Below are 20,912 nucleotides of genomic sequence, written 5' to 3' on the forward strand. Positions count from 1 at the left end.
TGAGCCCGTCCACAGCTTGAGTGGAAGAACAGGAAGTCTCTCGTCACAGCAGTTACGCCCAGGCTCTTCTACTGCTTAACTAAAGCTCTGAAGCCAAAACGGTCTGTTATTTTCCCAGAATTCCAGATCTCTCAAAGCCGGGGATGGTGCCCACCTACCATCGGAATACTGAAAGACCACGATGCGACCCTGCTTGGGCTCCGCCTCTTCGGGATACACCATGGCCGTGCCCACGATGAAGTACGTGTTGGGGTCTTTGCCCAGCTTGCAGGAGACCAGGCTGAGGGCATATTCATTCTGCAGAAACTGGTGGGCATGAAGCACTGGAAGGAGAGCCAGAGGCATGACCGGCTGTTAAGCTGCACGCACACGTAACCCTGAATTCCAGGGGTGCCCCAGCCTGGGCCCAAGCACGGGGTGGGTGGTGCTGGGACCCCAGCTCCTACTGTTCCCACCTCCCCAGACTATTAGGCCTTCACCGGCCCTCACCAGCCCACACCACAGGAGGGGACCCCACACCCTGGATTCCTGGCCAACCCGGGGCTCCCACCCTCCTTTTGACTCTGCCTAGAATGGTCTGTCAGAAGGTCTATCCAACTGTGGAATCTATCAGAGCCCAGAACAGGCGCTTCAGAAAGGACGAAGGAGCTCGTCTGCACCTTCGAAGGTGTGCTGGTCAATGATGAGGAGGTTGTGCACCTCCACCTCCTCTCCGAAGGAGGTCTCATGCGGCGCCGTGCTGCTGGAGAACAGCTTGCTGGAGCTGACGCTGCTGGACAGGGCCTGAGCAGAGAACACACACAGCCCCGCTCAGAGGCACACCAGGTGTAGGGAGCATCTGGGTGAAGGGGCCGCCGGAGTGCGGGACAGAAGCCAAGTTTGAATGAGGAAAACTTGAGGCTGACAGCTCAAAGGGAGCCTCGAGAACAGAGAGCTTTGGAGGACAGAGCCCGGGGACTGAGGACCAGGAGCCAACTTCTGCATGAAATTCACATAGCAGCCCAAAACAGAAGCAGCGAAGGGCTACTAATGGCCGCTAAAACAGGGATGCCAAGTCAGTCAAACAAAGCGAATGAGGAACTAAGGCAACCTGACAAGGGGAGAGACTCCACCTCTCGCAATGGGAAGAGCAGGGAGCGCGTGAATTAAACAGGAAAGTGCAGACTACGCGTTCTCCGTTAAGGAAAAAAGTCCCATCACACGCGTTTGGGAGCAAGAAAAGCAAAGAACACGTGAGGTCAGACCATTGGCTACCATCTCCATCGAGTCTACTCTATGGGGCTGCAGACTGCCTTACCACCCTCCGCATTCCACAGATAAGGAACTTGAAGTGTAGACTTGCCCAAGGTCACAGACCTAGCAATAAACCTTGAAGCCAGTCCTGTCAGACTCTAAACCCCACCTCTTACCGATAACATTATGCTGACCCCAGTTACGCATACCCTACAAAGCGTCCAAATTGATGATGAAAGAGAATTTTTCATCCTGTGAGGCTACGGAGTAGCAGACTCACTCACTGCCACACTTATCCCAGACTCTTCCCAACCCTCCAAAGAAGGGACCCAACTCCAGCTCCATAAACACTTGCCTGTGTTTACAGATAAAGTGTGACTGGAACCCAACTATCCTACCTGTTGTCTGCAGCCACTTTTGTGATGGCCAATCGGAGTAGCTGTTCCCATACAGTGGACAAAGCCATACCTATCACATGACCCTTTCCAGAGTGTTTGCCAGCCCTGCTCTAACGCCATCTTCCTTCATCCGTGCCCTCACCTGGGTGCTGGCACTGGGCCTCAGGGCCGTGGTGCCGCCACTCGTGTCCTGGACTTCGATACGGCTGGAGAGGACCCCGAAGCACTGGGACACTTCCTGGTAGCAGATCTTCCTGGGGAACAAGTGTGGACAGTGCCACTCAGAACTGGTCTGAGAGGGGAAGCACCCTCCACACACACCCAGATCACCGCGCTCTGAAGCCCTCCTCCCCTGGCCCTCACCTGGGAGACTCATAGAGGGGAACCGTGCGGATATGCAGCTTCTGGATCTCGTCAATGGTGCCAATGGTGAGGGTGCTGTTGTTGGCCAGTGCCAGGCTGGAAAGAAGGGTCTGGGTTTAGACTGAGTAGACCCAAGGAAGGAAAGGATTCTACAAGGCAACTCCATAAGGGGAAGAAAAACAAGGCAGAATTACACTAGCTTCCTCCATGCGATGGCTCTCAACTTCCGACTCCTTGCTGAAAAGGGTCCTGATGCCTGGTCCACTGCCACCCCCCACCTTATTTAACAGGTCTGAGCGAGCCTCAACTGAGATTTTTAACTACTTTCCGTTTAATGCTCATCCTAGCATTAGAATCTAGAACGAGTCTCAAGTCACCACCTGCATCACAACGAGGAGTGCTCATTTAAGGGGACAGCTCCCCCAACAGAGGTTCTGATTCTGCGCCCTCCCCTCCCTCACCCAAGACCTGAAAGTTTACATTTCTAATGAGTTCCCAGCGAAGTGCTAGTGGGGGACTGTACTTTGAGAATCCCTGCTCCAGGGGAATACAGAATGATCTCTAAATCAGGGGTTCCGAAACCTGACTAACCATCTGAGTCACGGGGGAGGTTTTCCTGAAAATACAGATTCTACGGCCCAAACGCCAGATCTACTGAATCAGAATCTGAGGAGGATTCAAAAAAATCCATACTTTTTTTGTTTTTTAAAGATTTTATTTATTTATTTCACAGAGGTCACAAGTAGGTGAAATGGCAGGCAGAGAGAGGGGGAAGCAGGCTCCCCGCTGAGCAGAGAGCCCGATGCGGGGCTTGATCCCAGGACCCTGGGATCACGACCTGAGCCAAGGCAGAGGCTTTAAACCCACTGAGCCACCCAGGCGCCCCTAAAAAAATCCGTACTTTTAAAAAAGTGTCCCAAGGGTTTCTAATGGTAGCCCAGATGGGAGAACCCGAACTCAACACTCCCCATCTCAGCTCTTCACACGGATTCGACTTTGGGAAAAGGTGAGAGGGGAAGGGTGTGAGGAAAACATCATGCTGCCCTCGATCAATGGCTCTTGCTAAAGAAAGAGGCTCACCTGTCAGGATAGCCATCAGAATTGAGGGGACACATGTAGTTGACTTCCTTGAGGTTGACATTGGAGAAGACCAATTTGTGGTTGCTGCTGTAGATGACAGTGGGGCGGTCAGAGCAAGCAAAGACGTTGGTGGTAGAAAGAGAACGGAAAGTCCTCAACACCGTGGGCTGGGTGCCCAGGGTCACCTTCTTACGGTCGCTCAATAGGCCTACAGAAGGAATGGCATCAAAAGAAAGTAGGAAGGAAGGAAACAGGACAAACAGCCGGGTCGTGAAGGTTCAAAAGCTCAAAAGTTCAAAATGCTCATTTAATGCGGTACCCCGAGGCTAAAGCAACTCCACACCCCTCGTTTCTCCAAGAACCCACTACTCAAAGTGTGGTTCTCACCTGTCTCAATGTTGAGCCCGAAGTAGAAAAGTGCCCCATCTCCCAAGGCACAAAGGAGGTAGTGGCTACTCTCAAAAGTGGTCATCAGGATGGAGCGAGGAATGATCTCTGTGGGAGACGGGCACGTTAAGGTCTCGTTCCACACTCCGACTGACCCCAGCCCTGAAAAGTTCCGTACAAGCCACCTACCTCCACCCAGCATCTCTTTGTGCAGTAGCTCAAAAGAGGGCAGCTTCAAGATACGCGCCGAGATGTCTGTCCAGAGGCCAATGGCACAAAGAGGGGACAGCCCATTGCTGTCCCCCAGCGGGGTGATGTCCAAGCAGGCCACTTCATGTTCCATCTCTGTATGGCTGAACAAAGAGGAATATGGCAGAGGAAGGACTCCAAGGATGAAAGGTGGCCCGGAGAACAGGGAAGGGGGAGAAGGAGCAGGCAGGCAGGCACACACCTGATCTGCCGGAGCTCCTGAGGATGGATCTGCAGGTAGTAGAGGGCCCTTCCCACCGCTACAACCACCTGGCTGCTGTTGCAGGAGGCCACACTGATGTTCTTGCCCTGAGGCTCTTTCCACTCACTGACCAGAGCTTTGGGTTCCTGAGAGACCAACCTCACAGATGCTGAAGTGATCTAGAAAAAGAAGAGAAAGGTCTCCAGGCACCTGCTGGGATCCATATGCCAGTGGGAAGGTGGTAAATGTTGCCCTCGTGGAGCTCTAAAATTAACTACAGAAGTCCTCTCTGCTCTATGTATTTTCTTCCCCAAACTCCTGCAAAAAATAAGATTCTTTTTTTTTTTCAAGATTTTATTTATTTGACTGACTGACTGAGAACGAGCATGGGGAGCGGCAGGCAGAGGGAGAAGGCGAAACAGACTCCCACTGAGCAGAGAGCCTGACAACACGGGGCTCGATCGCCAGCACCTTGGGATCGTGACCCGAGCCGAAGGCAATACTCAAGCAAATGAGCCCCCCAGGCACCCCAAAAATAAAATTCTTTAGTAAAGGCTACAAAATTATCTTGCAACATGCTTAATCAATCTATTTCATCACTGAAATAAAACAAAAAGCAAGTTGATGACGCTGTCATGTTCGCATCAATTCACCTTAACCTATCAAAGCTGAGCTCCTGGGGTGCCTGGGTGGCTCAGTGGGTTAAAGCCTCTGCTTTCAGCTCAGGTCATGATCTCAGGGTCATGGGATCGAGCCCCACGTCGGGCTATCTGCTCAGCAGGGAGCCTGCTTCCTCCTCTCTGTCTGCCTCTCTGCCTACTTGTGATCTCTGTCTGTCAAATAAATAAATAAAATCTTAAAAAAAAAAAAAAAAGCTGAGCTCCTATTTAAAGAGGAAAACCCTTTAATAACAGATACATGAGCTGTTCTTCAGTCTTCAGGCCACTAATTAGAAAAAACTCACAAAGCAATGAATCAGTATCTGGGTACCTCCCACAGTTGGCCCACAAACCGAAAGAACTTTCCCTCTGGCCTTTATCAAATCCACAACTGCTACAAGGAAATCCCAAGTGGATAAAAGGAGGGAGAGGACTCATTAATCCTCAGGCGCACAAGTGCTATACCCGACACTGGCGAATATTGACTCTGGCCACAGTTCGGAAAAGTGCCAAAAGCTGAAGAGGATGTGCAAAAAGTGAAGACACCAGGGGTCACTCTGAACTGAAAACCACCAGGGGGTGGGCAGGTACTCAGAAATCAAACTCCAGGGCCAAAAGGATATCTGACCCCACAACGCATATAGATTTAAGACAAAATCACGGGGCACCTGGGTGGCTCAGTTGGTTAAGCAACTACCTTCGGCTCAGGTCATGATCCTGGAGTCCCAGGATCGAGTCCCACATCGGGCTCCCTGCTCAGCAGGGAGTCTGCTTCTCCCACTGACATCTCTCCTCTCATATTCTCTCTCTCCCTCTCAAATAAATAAAATCTTTAAAAAAATAAAACGAGATCAGAACAGAGTAAGAGCTCTGGTTCTAACAGTTACTGTGGAAAGCACTGCCAACAGCCACATATGGATGGGAGCACTAGGACTGAATAGGCACGTTATTAGTACAACAAGGGAAAACACATGTCTCAGAAAATGGGGCACAACTGAGTGCAAATATGATACCCCCAAACATAAAAATATTATGAGCCTAGTCTGTAAAAGAGAATGCAAATAAATACTGCATGTACTTCCACAAGAAACATAAAGCTAAAAGGAGTAACTCCAAAGTTAGAAGCTATTTTCTCTGAATGGCGGGTTATTGGGCAATTTTACTTTTTTTCCTATGATGTTACTTCTAGAACCATAAAAATGGACTTCTGTAAAATCCTGCAGGGCTCTACACTCCACTCTAGAGCAAATTCAAGTCAGTGAGGCTTGCCCCTTTCTGAGTTGTTACCTGGATGAGTTGCTGGTGAGCCACATTGCCACAGAAGAAAGTCTGCTGATCATCCACGAAACCCATCAGTTCGGTTTCTTCCACCTCTTCTCCGTTTAACATGAGAACTCTGCAAGGGAAGGGAAGGCCTGGGTCAGCCAGCCCAGCTCCCCCACCCTATGACCATCACAGGAGCACCTGGCGCAGTCGCCAGATTCATCCTCACCTTGTCTGGCCCACAAAAGAGAGCACCAGAGTGTCATCAGTCTCCCGGTTAGGGTCAGACCGCAGCGGCCACAGACCTAGAACAAAGATCAAGGATAAAGATGCAGAGCACAGCGTGACACTCAGCTCCCCACATCTGAGGAAAAGGAGGCTGGCCTCAAGGAGGAGCAGGAACTTTGTGGAGTCCCTCCTGAAGCTGGACAGCCACTCTGTTCTTTCCTGGCTTTAAGACCCTGAAGAAGTTGTTTTTAAAAACTTTTCTGAACCTAATATTTTAAAGTGCTTCCTTTGATTTTGGACAGGATGATACATTTCTATGACTCAAAATTAAAAAAAAAATTTTTTTTAAGATTTTATTTATTTATTTGACAGAGATCACAAGTAGGCAGAGAGGCAGGCAGAGAGAGAGGAAGGGAAGCAGGCACCCTGCTGAGCAGAGAGCCTGATGAGGGGCTTGATCCCAGGACCCTGGGATCATGACCCTAGCCGAAGGCAGAGCCTTAACCCACTGAGCCACACAGGCGCCCCTCAAAATCAAAATTTATCTTTAAAATGTGTACACAGAAGTTTCACTCCTATACCTCTCCCTGAAACCCATCCCCCAAATAAATCATCAATAGTCTCCTGTTCATTCTTGAAAAAAAAATTTTTTTTTTTAAAGATTTTATTTATTTATTTGACAGACAGAGATCACAAGTAGGCAGAGAGAGAGAGAGAGAGAGGGAAGCAGGCTTCCTGTGAAGCAGAGAGCCCGATGCGGGGCTCGATCCCAGGACCCTGAGATCATGACCGGAGTCGAAGGCAGCAGCCCAAACCACTGAGCCACCCAGGTGCCCCGAAAAAAAATTTTTTTTTTTAATTTTAGGAATTCGGTAGTCACTGTTTTATAAGCAGATACAAATACAGGGGTGCCTGGCTGGCTAAGTTGGTGGAGTGTGCGACTCTTGATCTTAGGTCGTGGATTTGAGCCCTGCGTTGGATACACAGATCATTTAAAAATAAAATTTAAGGGGGCACCTGGGTGGCTCAGTGGGTTAAAGCCTCAGCAGGGAGCCTGCTTCCCCCTCTCCCTGCCTGCCTCTCTGCTTACTTGTGATCTCTGTCAAATAACTAAATAAAATCTTTAATAAATAAATAAAATAAAATTTAGGGGCACCTGGGTGGCTCAGTTGTTAGCACCTGCATTCAACTTGGGTCATGATCCCAGGGTCCTGGGATCAAGCCCCACATCATCAGGCTCCCTGCTCTGTGGGAAGCCTACTTTTCCCTCTCCCACTCCCCCTGCCCTGCTTGTATTCTCTCTCTCACTGTCTCTCTCAAATAAATAAAATCTTAAAAAAATACATGTGCGCTCTCTCTCTCTGACAAATAAATAAATATTTTTTAAAATAGTAAAAAATAAAATTTTTAAAAAGTTACACACACTCACATATACACATGTATAAAACAGTCCACCATATAACGTTCTATGCTACGTTTTTCCATTTTATACTAAAGCCCTTATCACCACGGAACAGTACCTTGCTTTCGAGCTACACAGCATTTAATGACAGATGTACCAGTTTTAAGTCTCCACTGATGGCCATTCTTTCACTATTTTGCATACAATGCCACAAAAAATGATCTTATCTTTACATCACGCTGTCTTTATGAAGGTCTAGGAGGGACACACTTACAATCTGGATTGTCTAGAACTCATTAAATTAAATGCAGACGCAGTTTTGGCAGATGCTACCAACAAGCCTGCTTATTTCCTCTGGGCCTCACCAACACAGTGCTGTCAAACTTTTGGACTCTGGTCACCTGGTAAAGAATGGTTTCACTCTTCAGTTTGGATTTGCATCTCCCTTAGTACAAGTGAGGCCTGTTACCCGTCCACACATGCCCTTTGCCATCTGGGGGCAAGAATTTTGGTGACCTTCTTTGTCAAAGTACTTCAATCAATTAGGGAGATGAAGCCTTTGTCTGTAAGAAGAACTACAAACGTTTTTATCTGGATTGCATTTCTTAGGACAGCTTACAGTGTTTTGTTTTTGCCATGGAGAAGCATTTCAGGTCACTGAATTAACCAATCTTTCACTTCGCTTCTACACTTTGAGTCACAGTTTAAAAGGCCTTCTCCACTGTAAGATCATAAAGGAATCTGATAACCTTTTCTTTCAACCTTTGTATGACTTCCTTTTTACATTTGGGTTCTAGCAAGGTACACAAAGTACAGTACGGATCCAAACATATCTTCCCAGTTGATAACTGGGAACACCATTTATTAAAAACCATTTATTCTGGGACGCCTGAGTGGCTCAGTTCATTAAGGGGCTGCCTTCAGGGGCGCCTGGGTGGCTCAGTGGGTTAAGCCGCTGCCTTCGGCTCAGGTCATGATATCAGAGTCCTGGGATCGAGCCCGAATCGGGCTCTCTGCTCAGCGGGGGGCATGCTTCCTCCTCTCTCTCTGCCTGCCTCTCTGCCTGCTTGTGATCTCTGTCAAATAAATAAATAAAAACTTAAAAAAAAAAAGGGGGGGGGGCTGCCTTCGGCTCAGGTCATGATCCCAGGGTTCTGGGATGGAGTCCCCCATCCGGCTCCTGGCTCAGCAGGGAGCTCGCTTCTCCCTCCCACTCTGCCTGCTGCTCTCTCTGCTTGTACTCTCCCTCTCTGTTAAATGAATAAACAAAACATTAAAAAAACTTAAAAAAAAAACATTTATTTTTTAAAAATTATCTTTATCTCACTGAGCTGAAACACCACCACCACTGTACACTAAATTCCCACATGTAACTGTGTCTACTTCTGGACTTTTTTAAAATTTCTGGATTTTTCAGTCTGCTCAAGGAACTCTGCCTATTAGTGAACCAAAACCACACTTTTATCTACTAAGGCTTAATGGTATGTTTTAATATCTGATAGGGCTAGTCCTGTCTTGCTGCTCCTTTTAAGTCTTTCTGGCTTTTCTTCTTCCTTTTTCCATTTGGACTCTTGCTTATCTAGCTCAAGAAAAGAAAACCTCTTGATATTTCTATCCATACACATTAAGTGCAAAAATAAACAGGTCAAGGGGCGCCTGGGTGGCTCAGTTGGTTAAGCCCTGCCTCTGGCTTGGGTCATGACCCTGGGGTCCTAGGATCAAGACCCACATGAGGCTTACTCAGTGGGGAGTCTGCTTCTCCCTCTGACCCTCCATCAACTTGTGTTTTCTCTCATTCTCTCTGAAATAAATAAAATCTTTAAAAAAAAAAAAATTGGTCAAAGAGAGACCGCTTTATAATTTAATTTACAGGACCCTTGGTATGTTTTTCATTTGATCAATCTATCCTTTGAATCCTTAAGTACTTCAAAGTTTTCCCTGTATAGGTTTTCTACATTTCTTGTTAAATTTACTCCTCGGTTGGGATGCCTAGATGGCTCAGTTGGTTAAGTGTCTGCCTTCGGCTCAGGTCATGCTCCTAGGATTATGCCCCACATCAGGCTCCCCTGCTTCTCCCTCTGCCTCCACTCCCCAGCTTTTGTGGCGTGCGCGCACTTTCTCTCTCTCTCTGACAAATAAATAAAAATCTTTTAAAACAATTTATTCTTTGGTATTTTGCCTTTTTATTACTATCGTAAATAGCTCCTTCCCTCCACTATACCTTCAAATGGACTGCGTTTGCGCATGAATGCTGATTTCAGTAAATTAATTTTATATCCTGCTGCCTTAATGAAATCTCATTGTCTAGTTTTCAGCCAACTTTCCTGGATTTTGTACTTTCAGCTCTTCCTTTCTAATTCATAAACCTCTATTTATCTGTTCCAATCCTCTCATCTCCTGATAGTCTAAATATCTTTTTCTAATTGTCTTGTTTTCTGATTGTCTTGTTTTCGGATTGATTGTTTTGCTTTATGATCTAATCTGATCTTTTTCTTACAACAGGCGAGTGCAGCGCATTCACATTTACTGCTACAACATGTCAGAATATCAGACACTCGTGCAGATGCCACAGCATCCTGAGTCATGTCTACTACTTACATATCACAGAAGTCTTCCACTATGTAGTCTATCTCTGATCTTTTTTTTTTCTTTGATCTTTTTAATTATTATAGTTCTCCTGGAATTTAGCTTTGTATTTCTGTTCTAGAAGTTACTACCTTGGGGCGCCTGGGTGGCTCAGTGGGTTAAGCCGCTGCCTTCGGCTCAGGTCATGATCTCAGAGTCCTGGGATCGAGTCCCACATCGGGTTCTCTGCTTAGCAGGGAGCCTGCTTTCCTCTCTCTCTCTCTGCCTGCCTCTCCATCTACTTGTGATTTCTCTCTGTCAAATAAATAAATAAAATCTTAAAAAAAAAAAAAAAAGTTACTACCTTTACACTTACACCTTTGTAGGATATTCTCAGTTTCCTCTTTTCTCAGGAATTCTATCAGTTCCTTTAAAACATCATCAAATTTAACTTACAAACTTTCCCTTTCCATTTCTCTACTCCATTATACAAGACTGGTCAATAATACATATTTTCAAGTTGACTTTGGTACTTTTAAATAAGTTTAAGCTTCTGCCCCTTATTTGTCATTATGACTTTTACTCTTCATGTGACCTTTCCTCTAGCTCCCACCCACGTGCCTTCACAATGCATAATGAAGCCAAAGGCCAAGGTTACTCAAATAAGATTTGCATCCTATGTCTACCAAAAGTTTACCTTTGATGCCTGGTAAGTCAATGCTGGCATGCTCATGGATTCCAATTCCATTCCGGATGATTCTCAAGGAACCTTCCTTGAAAGCCCCGGAGCAAGTAACCAGCTGCAAGCAGAGAGAAGGTTTCTCAATACCTCCCTCCAGAGCCCGGGGCCATCATACCGATGCCCAGGAAATAATTAAGCTATACCTAATCCCAAAGACCCTTTCAGTGGAGCTAGTTTTGAGGAAACAGACTTAACAAGAGACTGATTTCCATGTCCCCAAGTTTACGAAGCAGCAGGATGTTCTAGTTCAAGCAGTGAAAAGCAACTACCACTGCTCCTAGCAAGCTGGCTTCCACCCTTAGAACCTAGTTTACTAGAAAGAACACAGGATCTAGAGCCAGACACACCTGTGACTTGGAGATTATGTAAATTTGGACAAGGTACTTGATCTTTCCCAGTCCCCAGCCTCCTCTCTTCTGAAATGGTCAAGAATTCCTATCTAATTAGGGTGCTCATGTGACCATGGATGAGGTAGATCTGTACCACAGACCAAGAGATACACTCGATAAATAGAAGTTATCCTTGCATCATTGGGATTAGTGAGTGAGGCTCTTGAAAGTTGTCTTCACTGGGCACTCCCCACTCCAAATAGGCAAATTTAGAAGGACATGCTTTGAGTGGGCAGGTGTATCAACTATTCACTTCTGGGATGAACTCCTTACCTGCCCCTGCCCCTGCCTCTCCAGATCCACCACGCACATGTCCACAATGGGTCCTAAATTGGTGAAGGTTTCCATGGCCACTACATAGGAGCCTTGTTCATTGCTGTCAACGTTCAGCTAAGAGGAAAAACACAGTTAGTCCTGGAATGCTCCTAAGAGATCCACTCTAAAGAGATGGTTATCATCCAAAGGAAACTCTCAGTCCTATTAGATCTGCCTTCCTGTGCTCCACTGCATGCTTCTGGAGGGGAACTGCTTACTAAGGAACACAGCTGGCCTACAGGAGACCTACTAATCAGTCAGTCCTGTGGATGGATTTCAAAGTAGCTTTGTTAGTTTGGAAATTAATGCAAAATGCTCACATGCATTTTTCTGCAGGGAAGGTAGGAAGCTTTTGTTTTCTAGAGGGGTCCGGCACACTAGACTATGACCTATCTGAAGGTAGCAGCTGGGTCTTGTTCATAATTGTATCTGCTGAGCCCAGCACTCTGCCTGGCACATCTGTTGAATGAAACTTTAAGACAAAGAGCTAGTCAGGGAGGACATGAAATCAGTCAAGGAGAAAGCTGAGTAGTACGGGCATTGAGGAATTAAAGATTCCGCGATGCTCCCAACACAGAAGCCTGATGAAGCAGCAGTGAAGGCGGTAAAGTACACAGGAAGAAGAACACGTCTTCTCACCTTCACAAGCTGGGAGTCCCCAAGGCGAGACCCAACGAACACAACACCGTTATCGAGGTATGTCAAGCATTCAGCAATAGAGGTCTAGAAGAGAATCAAGGGCACGAGAGACATCAGAACAAACACCCCATGGGAGCCCGACATGTCAAACCCCCTCCTCGACATCTGCTAGGCAAATGAACAGCTGCAGCCATGAGTGCTGAAACTATTCTCCATTTCAAATCTCCACGTCACACTGAGTAAACGTTCCTAAACCTCTGAGGCTTGTGACTCCCATCTATCACATCCTTACAGTCAGAAAAAGCTACACTTTCTCTCACAGGTGCCTGCTCCAAATGATCATTTTAGCCCCAATGGCTCCAGTCTCCTCTGAGTAATTAGCAACCTCTAAAATTCACTGCCTGATTCTTCAACTTTTCGGGGAACCTATTCCTAGAACTGAATATCAGCATTAAATTAATCTTTAATTCCGAATGGCATCCTTTAGCTCTTCCTTTTGATGCCTGAGGTAGTGCCCACCTGCCTGTGAGATTCTCCCACATGTCACTTATTCAGAAACCTCCCTCCGCAGCAGGACTGACCGTCTGTTGCTGGCGGCTAAGTACTACCAAGCTCACGGCGCTCACACTGTGAGTCACATTCCCACATCCGCCACCCCTAGGAGAACGCGACAGAGCAGGGACAGCCCTACCTCTCCGAGGAGCTCCACACGGAGATCTTTGAGGGTGACGGTGCCATCCATCTGTTCCTCCTTCTCCAGAAGCAGCATGAAGAGCCGTCCTTCCATGTCTCCCAGCAGATAGCGGGAACCGTTGGGGTCCACACGATTGTGACACACAATTGTGCTTTGCTGCCAAGAGGGAAGACATGGTCAGTAGAGATTGTGTGTCTCCCACAAGCAAAGTGCAAACCCTTGTGAGCCACTCCCTTCACCAAACCCAGCCATTTCAGGAGCAAGGAATACACTTAGCTAGGACTACATGTGTGACTGAAGATGAGGACATGTTCTTCTGAAGATAACTTTCTGAGAAACTCAATGTACCTTAAGTGGTTATACACGTATTATTCCACTGGAACACAGAAATCCGCAGAAAGCAGGAAGCACTCTAAGTAGTCACCAGACTGTGGATACCCCCACAGATTTTGTTATTTCCTCACTACTACTAATTACCTCCCCCTGCCAATACTACCACATTGCTATGTACCGTTTAACTGAATTTTGTATTGATTCTTACAACATGAAACATTAAGGTTTGAAACTTTTAGAACTAGTTTTTTAAGTCTATACAACTGATCGCTATGCTACCTTTCGCATGACCTGAGCTCTGAAAACATTCAATAAAATTTGCAAAATTCTTCCCTTCTTGTCCCAGCTGGTGGAAAGGGTAAACCTACTTGGGTTAGTACTTCTTTATCTTAGTTAGCAAGCAAGCTCTCAGCAAGCAAAACCAGGCCAGTCTCTCCTTGTATTCCCAACGACTACCACAGTTCTCTCTCACTCACAGCAAACGGTATGACAGACATCTGTAGACGTTACTGTCCCTTTGACAAATGGGGGGAGAGAGAGAAGCAGGGGAAGAACGAGAGAAAAATCAGGAAGGTAAAAGACTGCTGCTCACCTTGATGATAGGAGGGGCAATCGCCAGGTATTTATCTCCATTGTGGTAGGTGATGGACTCCTGTCCAATGATGATGGCCCCTCCGAAGGGCTCTGGGACTGCAGGAGAGAGGGCAGCGTTAGAATGCTCGGCACTTTGGACCTGCCAAGCCCTGCAGCAGCAAGGGCACCCATCCAGCCAACTCTGAGGCAAACCTTAAGATAATCATTCTTTTTAAAAAAGACATCAAAGTCCGGAACATGATAGTCTTTAACTGAGACTGCTGTCGGAGAAATTTCAGGCTGGCATTATCTAACCCGGGTGATGTTTTTAGTGTCACTCTTTCGGTATTTCTCAGTTTCTAGGGGTGGGGAGACCTCTCTGTGTTCTTCCGCCTGGATTCCTCCCCTTTTCTCACCTAAACTTTGGTCCTTTCTAACTCAAAGCTTTCCCCCCACTTGTTCCTTAATTTAATTTCCCCATGATTGGGGCCACCATTTAGAAAAGCCAATTCTCACTTGAGAAATTTAGATTTCTCTCCTAGATGAGACAACATAAGGTCATAGGGAGGATACAGGAGAGCGAGCAAAGAGGCCTGGAGTCAGGCCAAGGCTTTGTCAGTGCGGCACAGGCACGGGCAAGCCCCTGGGGCCAGGTTTCCTCATCTGTGAAACAGATTAGGTAAACTCTATAGATCCCTCACAGTTTTTAAATGTTATTGCCACCCCCTAAATAAATAAATAAATAAATGTTATGCCCAAAAATGAAATAATTTTTGCATGTCACTTTGCAAATCAATCTCAGTTCATAATCAACCCCTCTATCCTAAGATCAAGGAAAGCTATACTTTTTCGAAGGAGCAAAGAAAAAGAGACAATCACAAAGACAGAAACGGGAAGAGCAAAGGAAGGCACATTCAGAAACAGAGGAGACCCCAGGGCTGCCGGGTAAGGAGTGTGTATAACAGCACCTGAGCACTGAAATGAAGGAGCAGAGGCGAGGTAGGAACGAGAGTAAGGAACAGGCCCCAGCCTGGGATCAGGGGACATATCTAAAACCCCAACTAACCTGCAATCACCATGGAAGCTTCAGCTTCTACGTTCTCCTGTTTCCAAGGGCCCTTATTGAACTCCTTCTCACGGAGAGACACCTCATAGGTTTTCACGTGCCGCCCCTGAGGGTCCTAGGTGGGGAAAGGTGGCAAGGTTAGCCCTCAGGATGGATGAAGCCTGGACTAGAAAGGAGACCTAAAAGGGACAGGCCACTACCACCCACTATCTGACCATCCTATCCCAGTGGCCTTACTATCCCAACCCATCAGTAGGTTGACAGCCACCAACTCAGCCTGTGACTGGGTAGATGGAGGCTCAGACCCAGCATTTCTAACAATTCAACCAATCAAGATAGGCTTAAGAATTAGAAAAATCAATCTGGTGCACTATACTAATCACCATAAGACAGACAACGTACACAGGTGTATTTGTAGGTACTTGTAAGATATATGGATGTTCTATGGCCTCAAGGAACTTATGAAATTGTTTTTTAAAAAAACCCATACATTGAGAAGCTAAATATACATCTAAGAAATTTGTTTGAGGGGCGCCTGGCTCAGTCTGTGCAGCACGCAACTCTTGATTTTGGGGTTGTTAGTTGAGCCCTATGTTGGGTCTCAATATTACTTAAAAAAAAAAAAAATTGCAGGGCGCCTGGGTGGCTCAGGTGTTAAGCGTCTGCCTTTGGTTCAGGTCATGATCCCGGGGTCCTGGGATCAAGCCCCGCATTGGGCTCCCTCCTTGGCAGGAAGCCCATTTCTCCCTTTCCCACTCCCCCTGCTTGTTGTATTCCCTCTCTCATTGTGTCTCTGTCAAATAAATAAAAGTCAATCTCAAACAAAAAAAAAATTTGTTTGGGGCGCCTGGTGGCTCAGTCACCTAAGCATCTGCTATGTTCCCCTCCTTTTCTGAATCATGACTCCAATCAGTCCTAAGGCTGTCAAAGCCACCTCTGAAAGATGGAAAGACCAGGATGGGGAGGGTACCATCAGCCAGTGGAGACAGCTCCACGAAGGCCAGATGAAAGCCTAAGAAGTTACAGAAAGAATTCAACACTGTGTTTCGGGGCAGGAGAGCTCCTCAGAATGACTACCTTTCACACAGTAAGTCCCTAAATATTTACACCAATATTTGAATTTGGGCACAAAACAAAAGATAATCATTTTTAGTTGTAGAAAGATCTTCTCATCAATAACCAGCAGTTAAGACTGAACTTCACAAGTACAAGCTGGGGGTTTGATTTGGGCCCCCGAGAGACAGACAGACACACACAACACACACACACACACACACACACACACACACACACGAAAGCTGATAGTTCACAGAACTGGCAGCCCTAAGGCCAGGAACAGAGTCAGCCTTGAATAACCAGCATCAGTGTTTTAACAACCTTATATTTACAAAACTGAAGAAAGGAAAGAAATTCTTAAGTTTTTATCTCAGCTCTGATCATTAAAGCACAGTGAGCAAGATCAAACAAAATATCCTGAAGTAGTTTCAAGCTTATTCAAATGAACTTCATTCCAACCAGCCTCTGAACTCTAGCACATACGGTGACACTAAGAAATAGACAAAAATACATCAGTGTTTCCAATACTTAACACGGCTATCAAATGTGCCCACACACAGCACTTGGACTATGTTTCCTTCCACCATTTATTCGACAATATGCAAGTGAAATGACCTCATGCTGTATGGCTCTTTGTTAAAAGGCTGAGATTTTACCACGATACAGCAAATTGGTGTGATGCTCTGCCACCCCACCCCCACTTAACAAATCCGGCTCAGAAAACAGCTGCCCAGGATCAGCTCTGCTGAAGTTTTAGGCACAGACTAAAATAGAAGTCAGCAGCCAACGAGTCACCAGAAAGTGAGTGCTGGACAAAATGCAAACCCCTTCTTAGAAGACATAAGAAAGTAAACATCACTGAGACGTTTTTTCTTTGCTTATAAGGGCAATTTCTAGATCATTTTTCTACAGCTAAGTTTTAATAATCCCCTGGCATGCCATTAAGAGACTCAGACAAAGTACAAACTGGGTCACCCTATAAAATCTCCAAGGTCCACAAGAATGTAATCTTGGGATTAAAACCTGCTACCAGTGCCAGAGCGCTTCCTGCCTCATTAAGTACTACCACACTAGAGACGCGACGGAAATCTGACCCATATTAATTATGCTGTTCAAATCATTTCAGGACAAATACATTAAACTCTCTGCCTGCCCTACTACCAAATCCAGACAGTCCAATTAGTGAAAATCAACTCCCACAATGGGAAGCCACATAGCTTTTCCCTCTCCCCTCCAGCTCCAGTACCTGGTAGACAAAGCAGATGGTAGGTGCTTGGCAACCATATAGGAACTTGACGTCGATGACATGCAGTTCCTCGAGGCGGATGTTAAAGGCCTTGAGCTCTTTATTGTCCCGGTCTAGCGGAATAACCTTGAAAAGGCCATCATAGAGTCGCAGGCCAATCATCCGGCACTCGGGGTCGATGATGCCAATAATGCCGGTCTCTGAGGGGCGGCCAATACGGTCCTGAGAAGTAAAACTGGGGTTAGGGAAGAACCTCAACACTCAGAGTAACAGAGGACACCGGGCACCTCTTCCCCAAAATAATTGTCGGGGTGGTAATAAAACCAGTGGCCTCCAACTGACATGTCAGGGAGCCCAAATGTCAGTGCACACCTTCTCGCAAAACACTAATTCTCAATGAATTAGTACCCTGTCCCTTGACGACTCCTTTCTTCATAAAAGTTTAAACCCTTAGTGTTTTCTCCCCATTTCTCTGATCACAGGGAGAGCTGCCCCCAGCCATTCAATTTTCTTTAGCAAGTCATGACAGCTCTATCCAAATAACTCTCATCAGCCCGAAGCAGCCACCTCACCTGGACATTGCCATGGGCTCGTGTTATGATATCAATGCTCTCGCCACTCTGCTTATATTCCAGGATGCAGGCATTGTATTTAGCTGTTAGGATAAACAGTAGGTCCTTGCTCTCCCCCTGGAAACCAACATAATACCATCAAAAGAAGCTCTTTTTGAAACAAGAATACCTATCCAGCCTCCAAGCATCTTTCTCTAAGCATGCTAAATTCTTTAAGAACTTTTTCTCCCTGAAGAGAAAAATCCACAGCGAGCAGGTAACACGTATCAGATACACACACCCTTAGGGTGTGTGCAAAAGGCCAGAACTGAAGCTGGTAAACACCTAGCCTACCCTTTGATGATTGTGCATCTCTTTGCCCCACCTACAACAATGTCTTGTCTATTTCCATCTCAAGCTAATCTCACTCATTCCATTCAAATTCTGAAAGATGAATGTGAGGTCTCCTTCTAATCCTCTCCAACTATTTGAAGAAAGAAAAAAACATGAATACCAATGGAAGCTAAAATGGATCTACGATGGGGCACCTGAGTGGCTCAGTGGGTTAAGCCTCTGCCTTCAGCTCAGGTCATGATCCCAGGGTCCTGGGATCAAGCCATGCATCGGGCTCTCTGCTCAGCAGGGAGCCTGCTTCCCTTCCTCTCTCTCCGCCTGCCTCTCTGCTTCTCTGCCTACTTGTGATCTCTGTCAAATAAATAAATAAAATCTTTAAAAAAAAAAAAAAAGACTTTCAACCAAAACTCTTGTTTCAGCTCACTTTAAAAAAATAAATAAATAAAATAAAATAAAATAAAATGGATCTACAAAGTCTTACCTACTTATTCACCAAAAGAGAAAATATTTTTTCAAAGGGTTACAATTAAAATTTTAAATCCACTGCATTCCTGTCAGATGCAATTAGATTATAATGAAACAATATGGATGAAAACATCTCAATTGCAGTAAAGACGATAATACTAAGATGACTGTTAACATAACAACAAATGTTTGCTATGTAATAGCTCCTGTGTTATTAAGAACATTTCATCTTCATAATAACCCAGAGATTTTACAATTATCCCCATTTTGCAGACAGGCAAATAAGGCTCTGAAAAGTTAGGTGATACCCAAAGTTAAAATTAATAAGGAATAAAGCCAGGACTGCCCTAATCTAGAGCCTCGATCAGTAGTGACCCACATTCCAAAATGCTTTAATTTTGTCTTCTAAAGAAGTCAACTTGATCAGTTTTTTCCTAGTGACTCTCTTCTACCCTGAAGAAGCTTATTTAAGAATATAAATTGAGGGACGCCTCAGTGGTTTAGTCGGTTAAGTATCTGCCTTCGGCTCAGGTCATGACCCCAGGACCCTGGGATGGATTCCCACATTGGGCTCCTTGCTCATCAGGGAGCCTGCTTCTCCCTCTCTGCTTGTGTGCTCTGCCCCTCACTGGTAAATAAATAAAATCTTAAAATATATATATATATATATAAGTTGAAACCCTCCCCATTTATAAGAGATGATTTTCTCTCCTAAACCTTATTCCACCCACCCCAAGCAAAAGTGTGAAACAAAGTAAAACTATCTAAGTTCTTGTCGCTGGGCCCAACCCAGAGCACTTACCTTGGGCCTGAAAAGCTCCATGACTGCAATCTTCCCATACATGCCCACCTCTTTGACGGGGCGAAGACCCTCAGCAGTGACCACATAGATCTCTAACCTCGTGTTTTTGGCAATCAACAGGTTCAAGTCTTCAGCTGAAGTAAAGTGTCCTGAAAGGAACAGATCCTCTAACTTTTGAAGCCAGCACAGTATCTAAATAATCCTATCACTTCTACTTAAATACCACCAGAATTCTCATTTATTTCACATATTTCTCTGGCTCCCTCCATTCACACTTCCTTCTTGCCAAATCCAGCACCTCAAAGAGTCTCACTTCATACATTCAAGCTACTTCCCTAATCGGACTAAGAAAACTGGACTGGGCCTAAGAGTAGCATGTCCTTCAACTGACAATGACTGTGAAAACCTTTCAGATGGCTTTGTGCCCTCAAATTTGACTTTTCCTACAGCAGTGGCAGACAGCTAACTACGGAACATTAGAAAAAGTGGACATCACCATTCCGTCCTTATCTAAATGTTCACAAAATCTTTATCAGAGCAGAACGAATGCAAATTCCCAGAGCTTTTTATGAAAACACCGCTTTGTCCACATCCCTTGTCTTCCCTGCAGTCTACCAATACCCCCGCGTCCACACTCCCTCAGAGCTTCCCACTCTGCAAACAACAGAGTTTTGTTTTGGAATCATGATTAGAATTTACGTAAACATACAAATTTGAGGTCTTCGTGTTCTGCTGGGAACGTGGATCAAGATGATTATTCCCGGGTTCAGGACATCTGTGTCCTTTGTAATCCTTGCACAGTCAACAAGGCAAACCCAGCACTGGGCTGGGCCGTCCAAACCCTCCTCTTCAACAGCTCCCTGGAGTAAACAACAGCCCCCGGCAAAGAGAACTCTCCTCCTTTGGGGGAGTGCGGACATTCCTCAGATCCCTCCACCTCCTGCACCCCCCTGGCTCTCCCACAAGAAAATTCTGACCCTCCAAGTCGCCATCACCACGGCCCCTTCCCCTAACCACACGAGGCCAATCTCGGGGCCCACCCCAAGCACAAGCACCAGGGCACAATCAACTCGCTTCTTCGCTCTCCATCCCAGTGGACCCGTCCTGTCCCCGAGGCCAAGTGACCTCCCAGAACGAAAGGGGACCCTCGAGGGCAGCTTTTGCTCCCCAAAAGGCGCGAGCTGAAGAAAGCTTCTTTAAAGTCGCGGCCGGGGAGGAGCTCCGTCGGCCGCCAGCACCTTCCATTCCCGGGACTCGGTCCCGCCCGGCCACCCCAGGGGCCGCGGGCCTCCCTAGGCCTCGGTTCCCCCCAGCTCCCTCCCTCGCGGGGTCTTCTGCCCTGGCAGCCTCACCGGTCACGCAGCCGTTCACGGCGGTGGGCTTCTGCGCCGTTACCACGTAGTTGTACGACATGTCGAGGTCTGGGACCGCCCGTCGGCACTCGAGCGCAACGATAGAGAAATGGACACAGGCGAAGAGACGGGGCCCCCACCCGCGCGCGGCGAACTCCACTGCCGCTGCCTCCGCCCCAGAGACACGTTGCAGGCCAGAGCGGCCGGGGCGCGGGGCATCACGGGACGGCCTCACCTGGCCTCTTGGAGGACTCACGGCGCCCCAGGCGGCCAACCAAAGGAGGCCCCGCCTCCCAGAGGCCCCGC

The 20,912-nt window shown here is 46.6% G+C and overlaps 1 protein-coding gene across 1 annotated transcript in view; it reads right to left on the reverse strand.

Moving 5' to 3' along the window:
• Positions 1 to 20,897, reverse strand: part of DDB1 (damage specific DNA binding protein 1) — a 31,287-nt gene extending 10,390 nt beyond the window's left edge. The window contains exons 1-20 of the mRNA XM_059143808.1: positions 20,607 to 20,897; positions 19,255 to 19,403; positions 17,655 to 17,771; positions 17,083 to 17,304; positions 14,781 to 14,895; positions 13,734 to 13,831; positions 12,806 to 12,964; positions 12,115 to 12,198; positions 11,434 to 11,550; positions 10,727 to 10,829; positions 6,064 to 6,139; positions 5,859 to 5,967; positions 3,913 to 4,091; positions 3,651 to 3,814; positions 3,462 to 3,569; positions 3,075 to 3,282; positions 1,995 to 2,090; positions 1,774 to 1,885; positions 660 to 783; positions 159 to 323 (exon numbers count right to left, since the gene is read on the reverse strand). Coding sequence (XP_058999791.1) covers positions 159 to 323; positions 660 to 783; positions 1,774 to 1,885; positions 1,995 to 2,090; positions 3,075 to 3,282; positions 3,462 to 3,569; positions 3,651 to 3,814; positions 3,913 to 4,091; positions 5,859 to 5,967; positions 6,064 to 6,139; positions 10,727 to 10,829; positions 11,434 to 11,550; positions 12,115 to 12,198; positions 12,806 to 12,964; positions 13,734 to 13,831; positions 14,781 to 14,895; positions 17,083 to 17,304; positions 17,655 to 17,771; positions 19,255 to 19,403; positions 20,607 to 20,667 — 2,566 coding nt within the window. The 5' untranslated portion in view covers positions 20,668 to 20,897. The remainder of the gene's footprint in view (positions 1 to 158; positions 324 to 659; positions 784 to 1,773; positions 1,886 to 1,994; positions 2,091 to 3,074; positions 3,283 to 3,461; positions 3,570 to 3,650; positions 3,815 to 3,912; positions 4,092 to 5,858; positions 5,968 to 6,063; positions 6,140 to 10,726; positions 10,830 to 11,433; positions 11,551 to 12,114; positions 12,199 to 12,805; positions 12,965 to 13,733; positions 13,832 to 14,780; positions 14,896 to 17,082; positions 17,305 to 17,654; positions 17,772 to 19,254; positions 19,404 to 20,606) is intronic.
• Positions 20,898 to 20,912: the final 15 nt, after the last annotated feature.

The sequence above is a fragment of the Mustela lutreola genome, chromosome 1 (assembly GCF_030435805.1).
Source record: "Mustela lutreola isolate mMusLut2 chromosome 1, mMusLut2.pri, whole genome shotgun sequence".
In the NCBI taxonomy this organism is placed as follows: Eukaryota; Metazoa; Chordata; class Mammalia; order Carnivora; family Mustelidae; genus Mustela; species Mustela lutreola.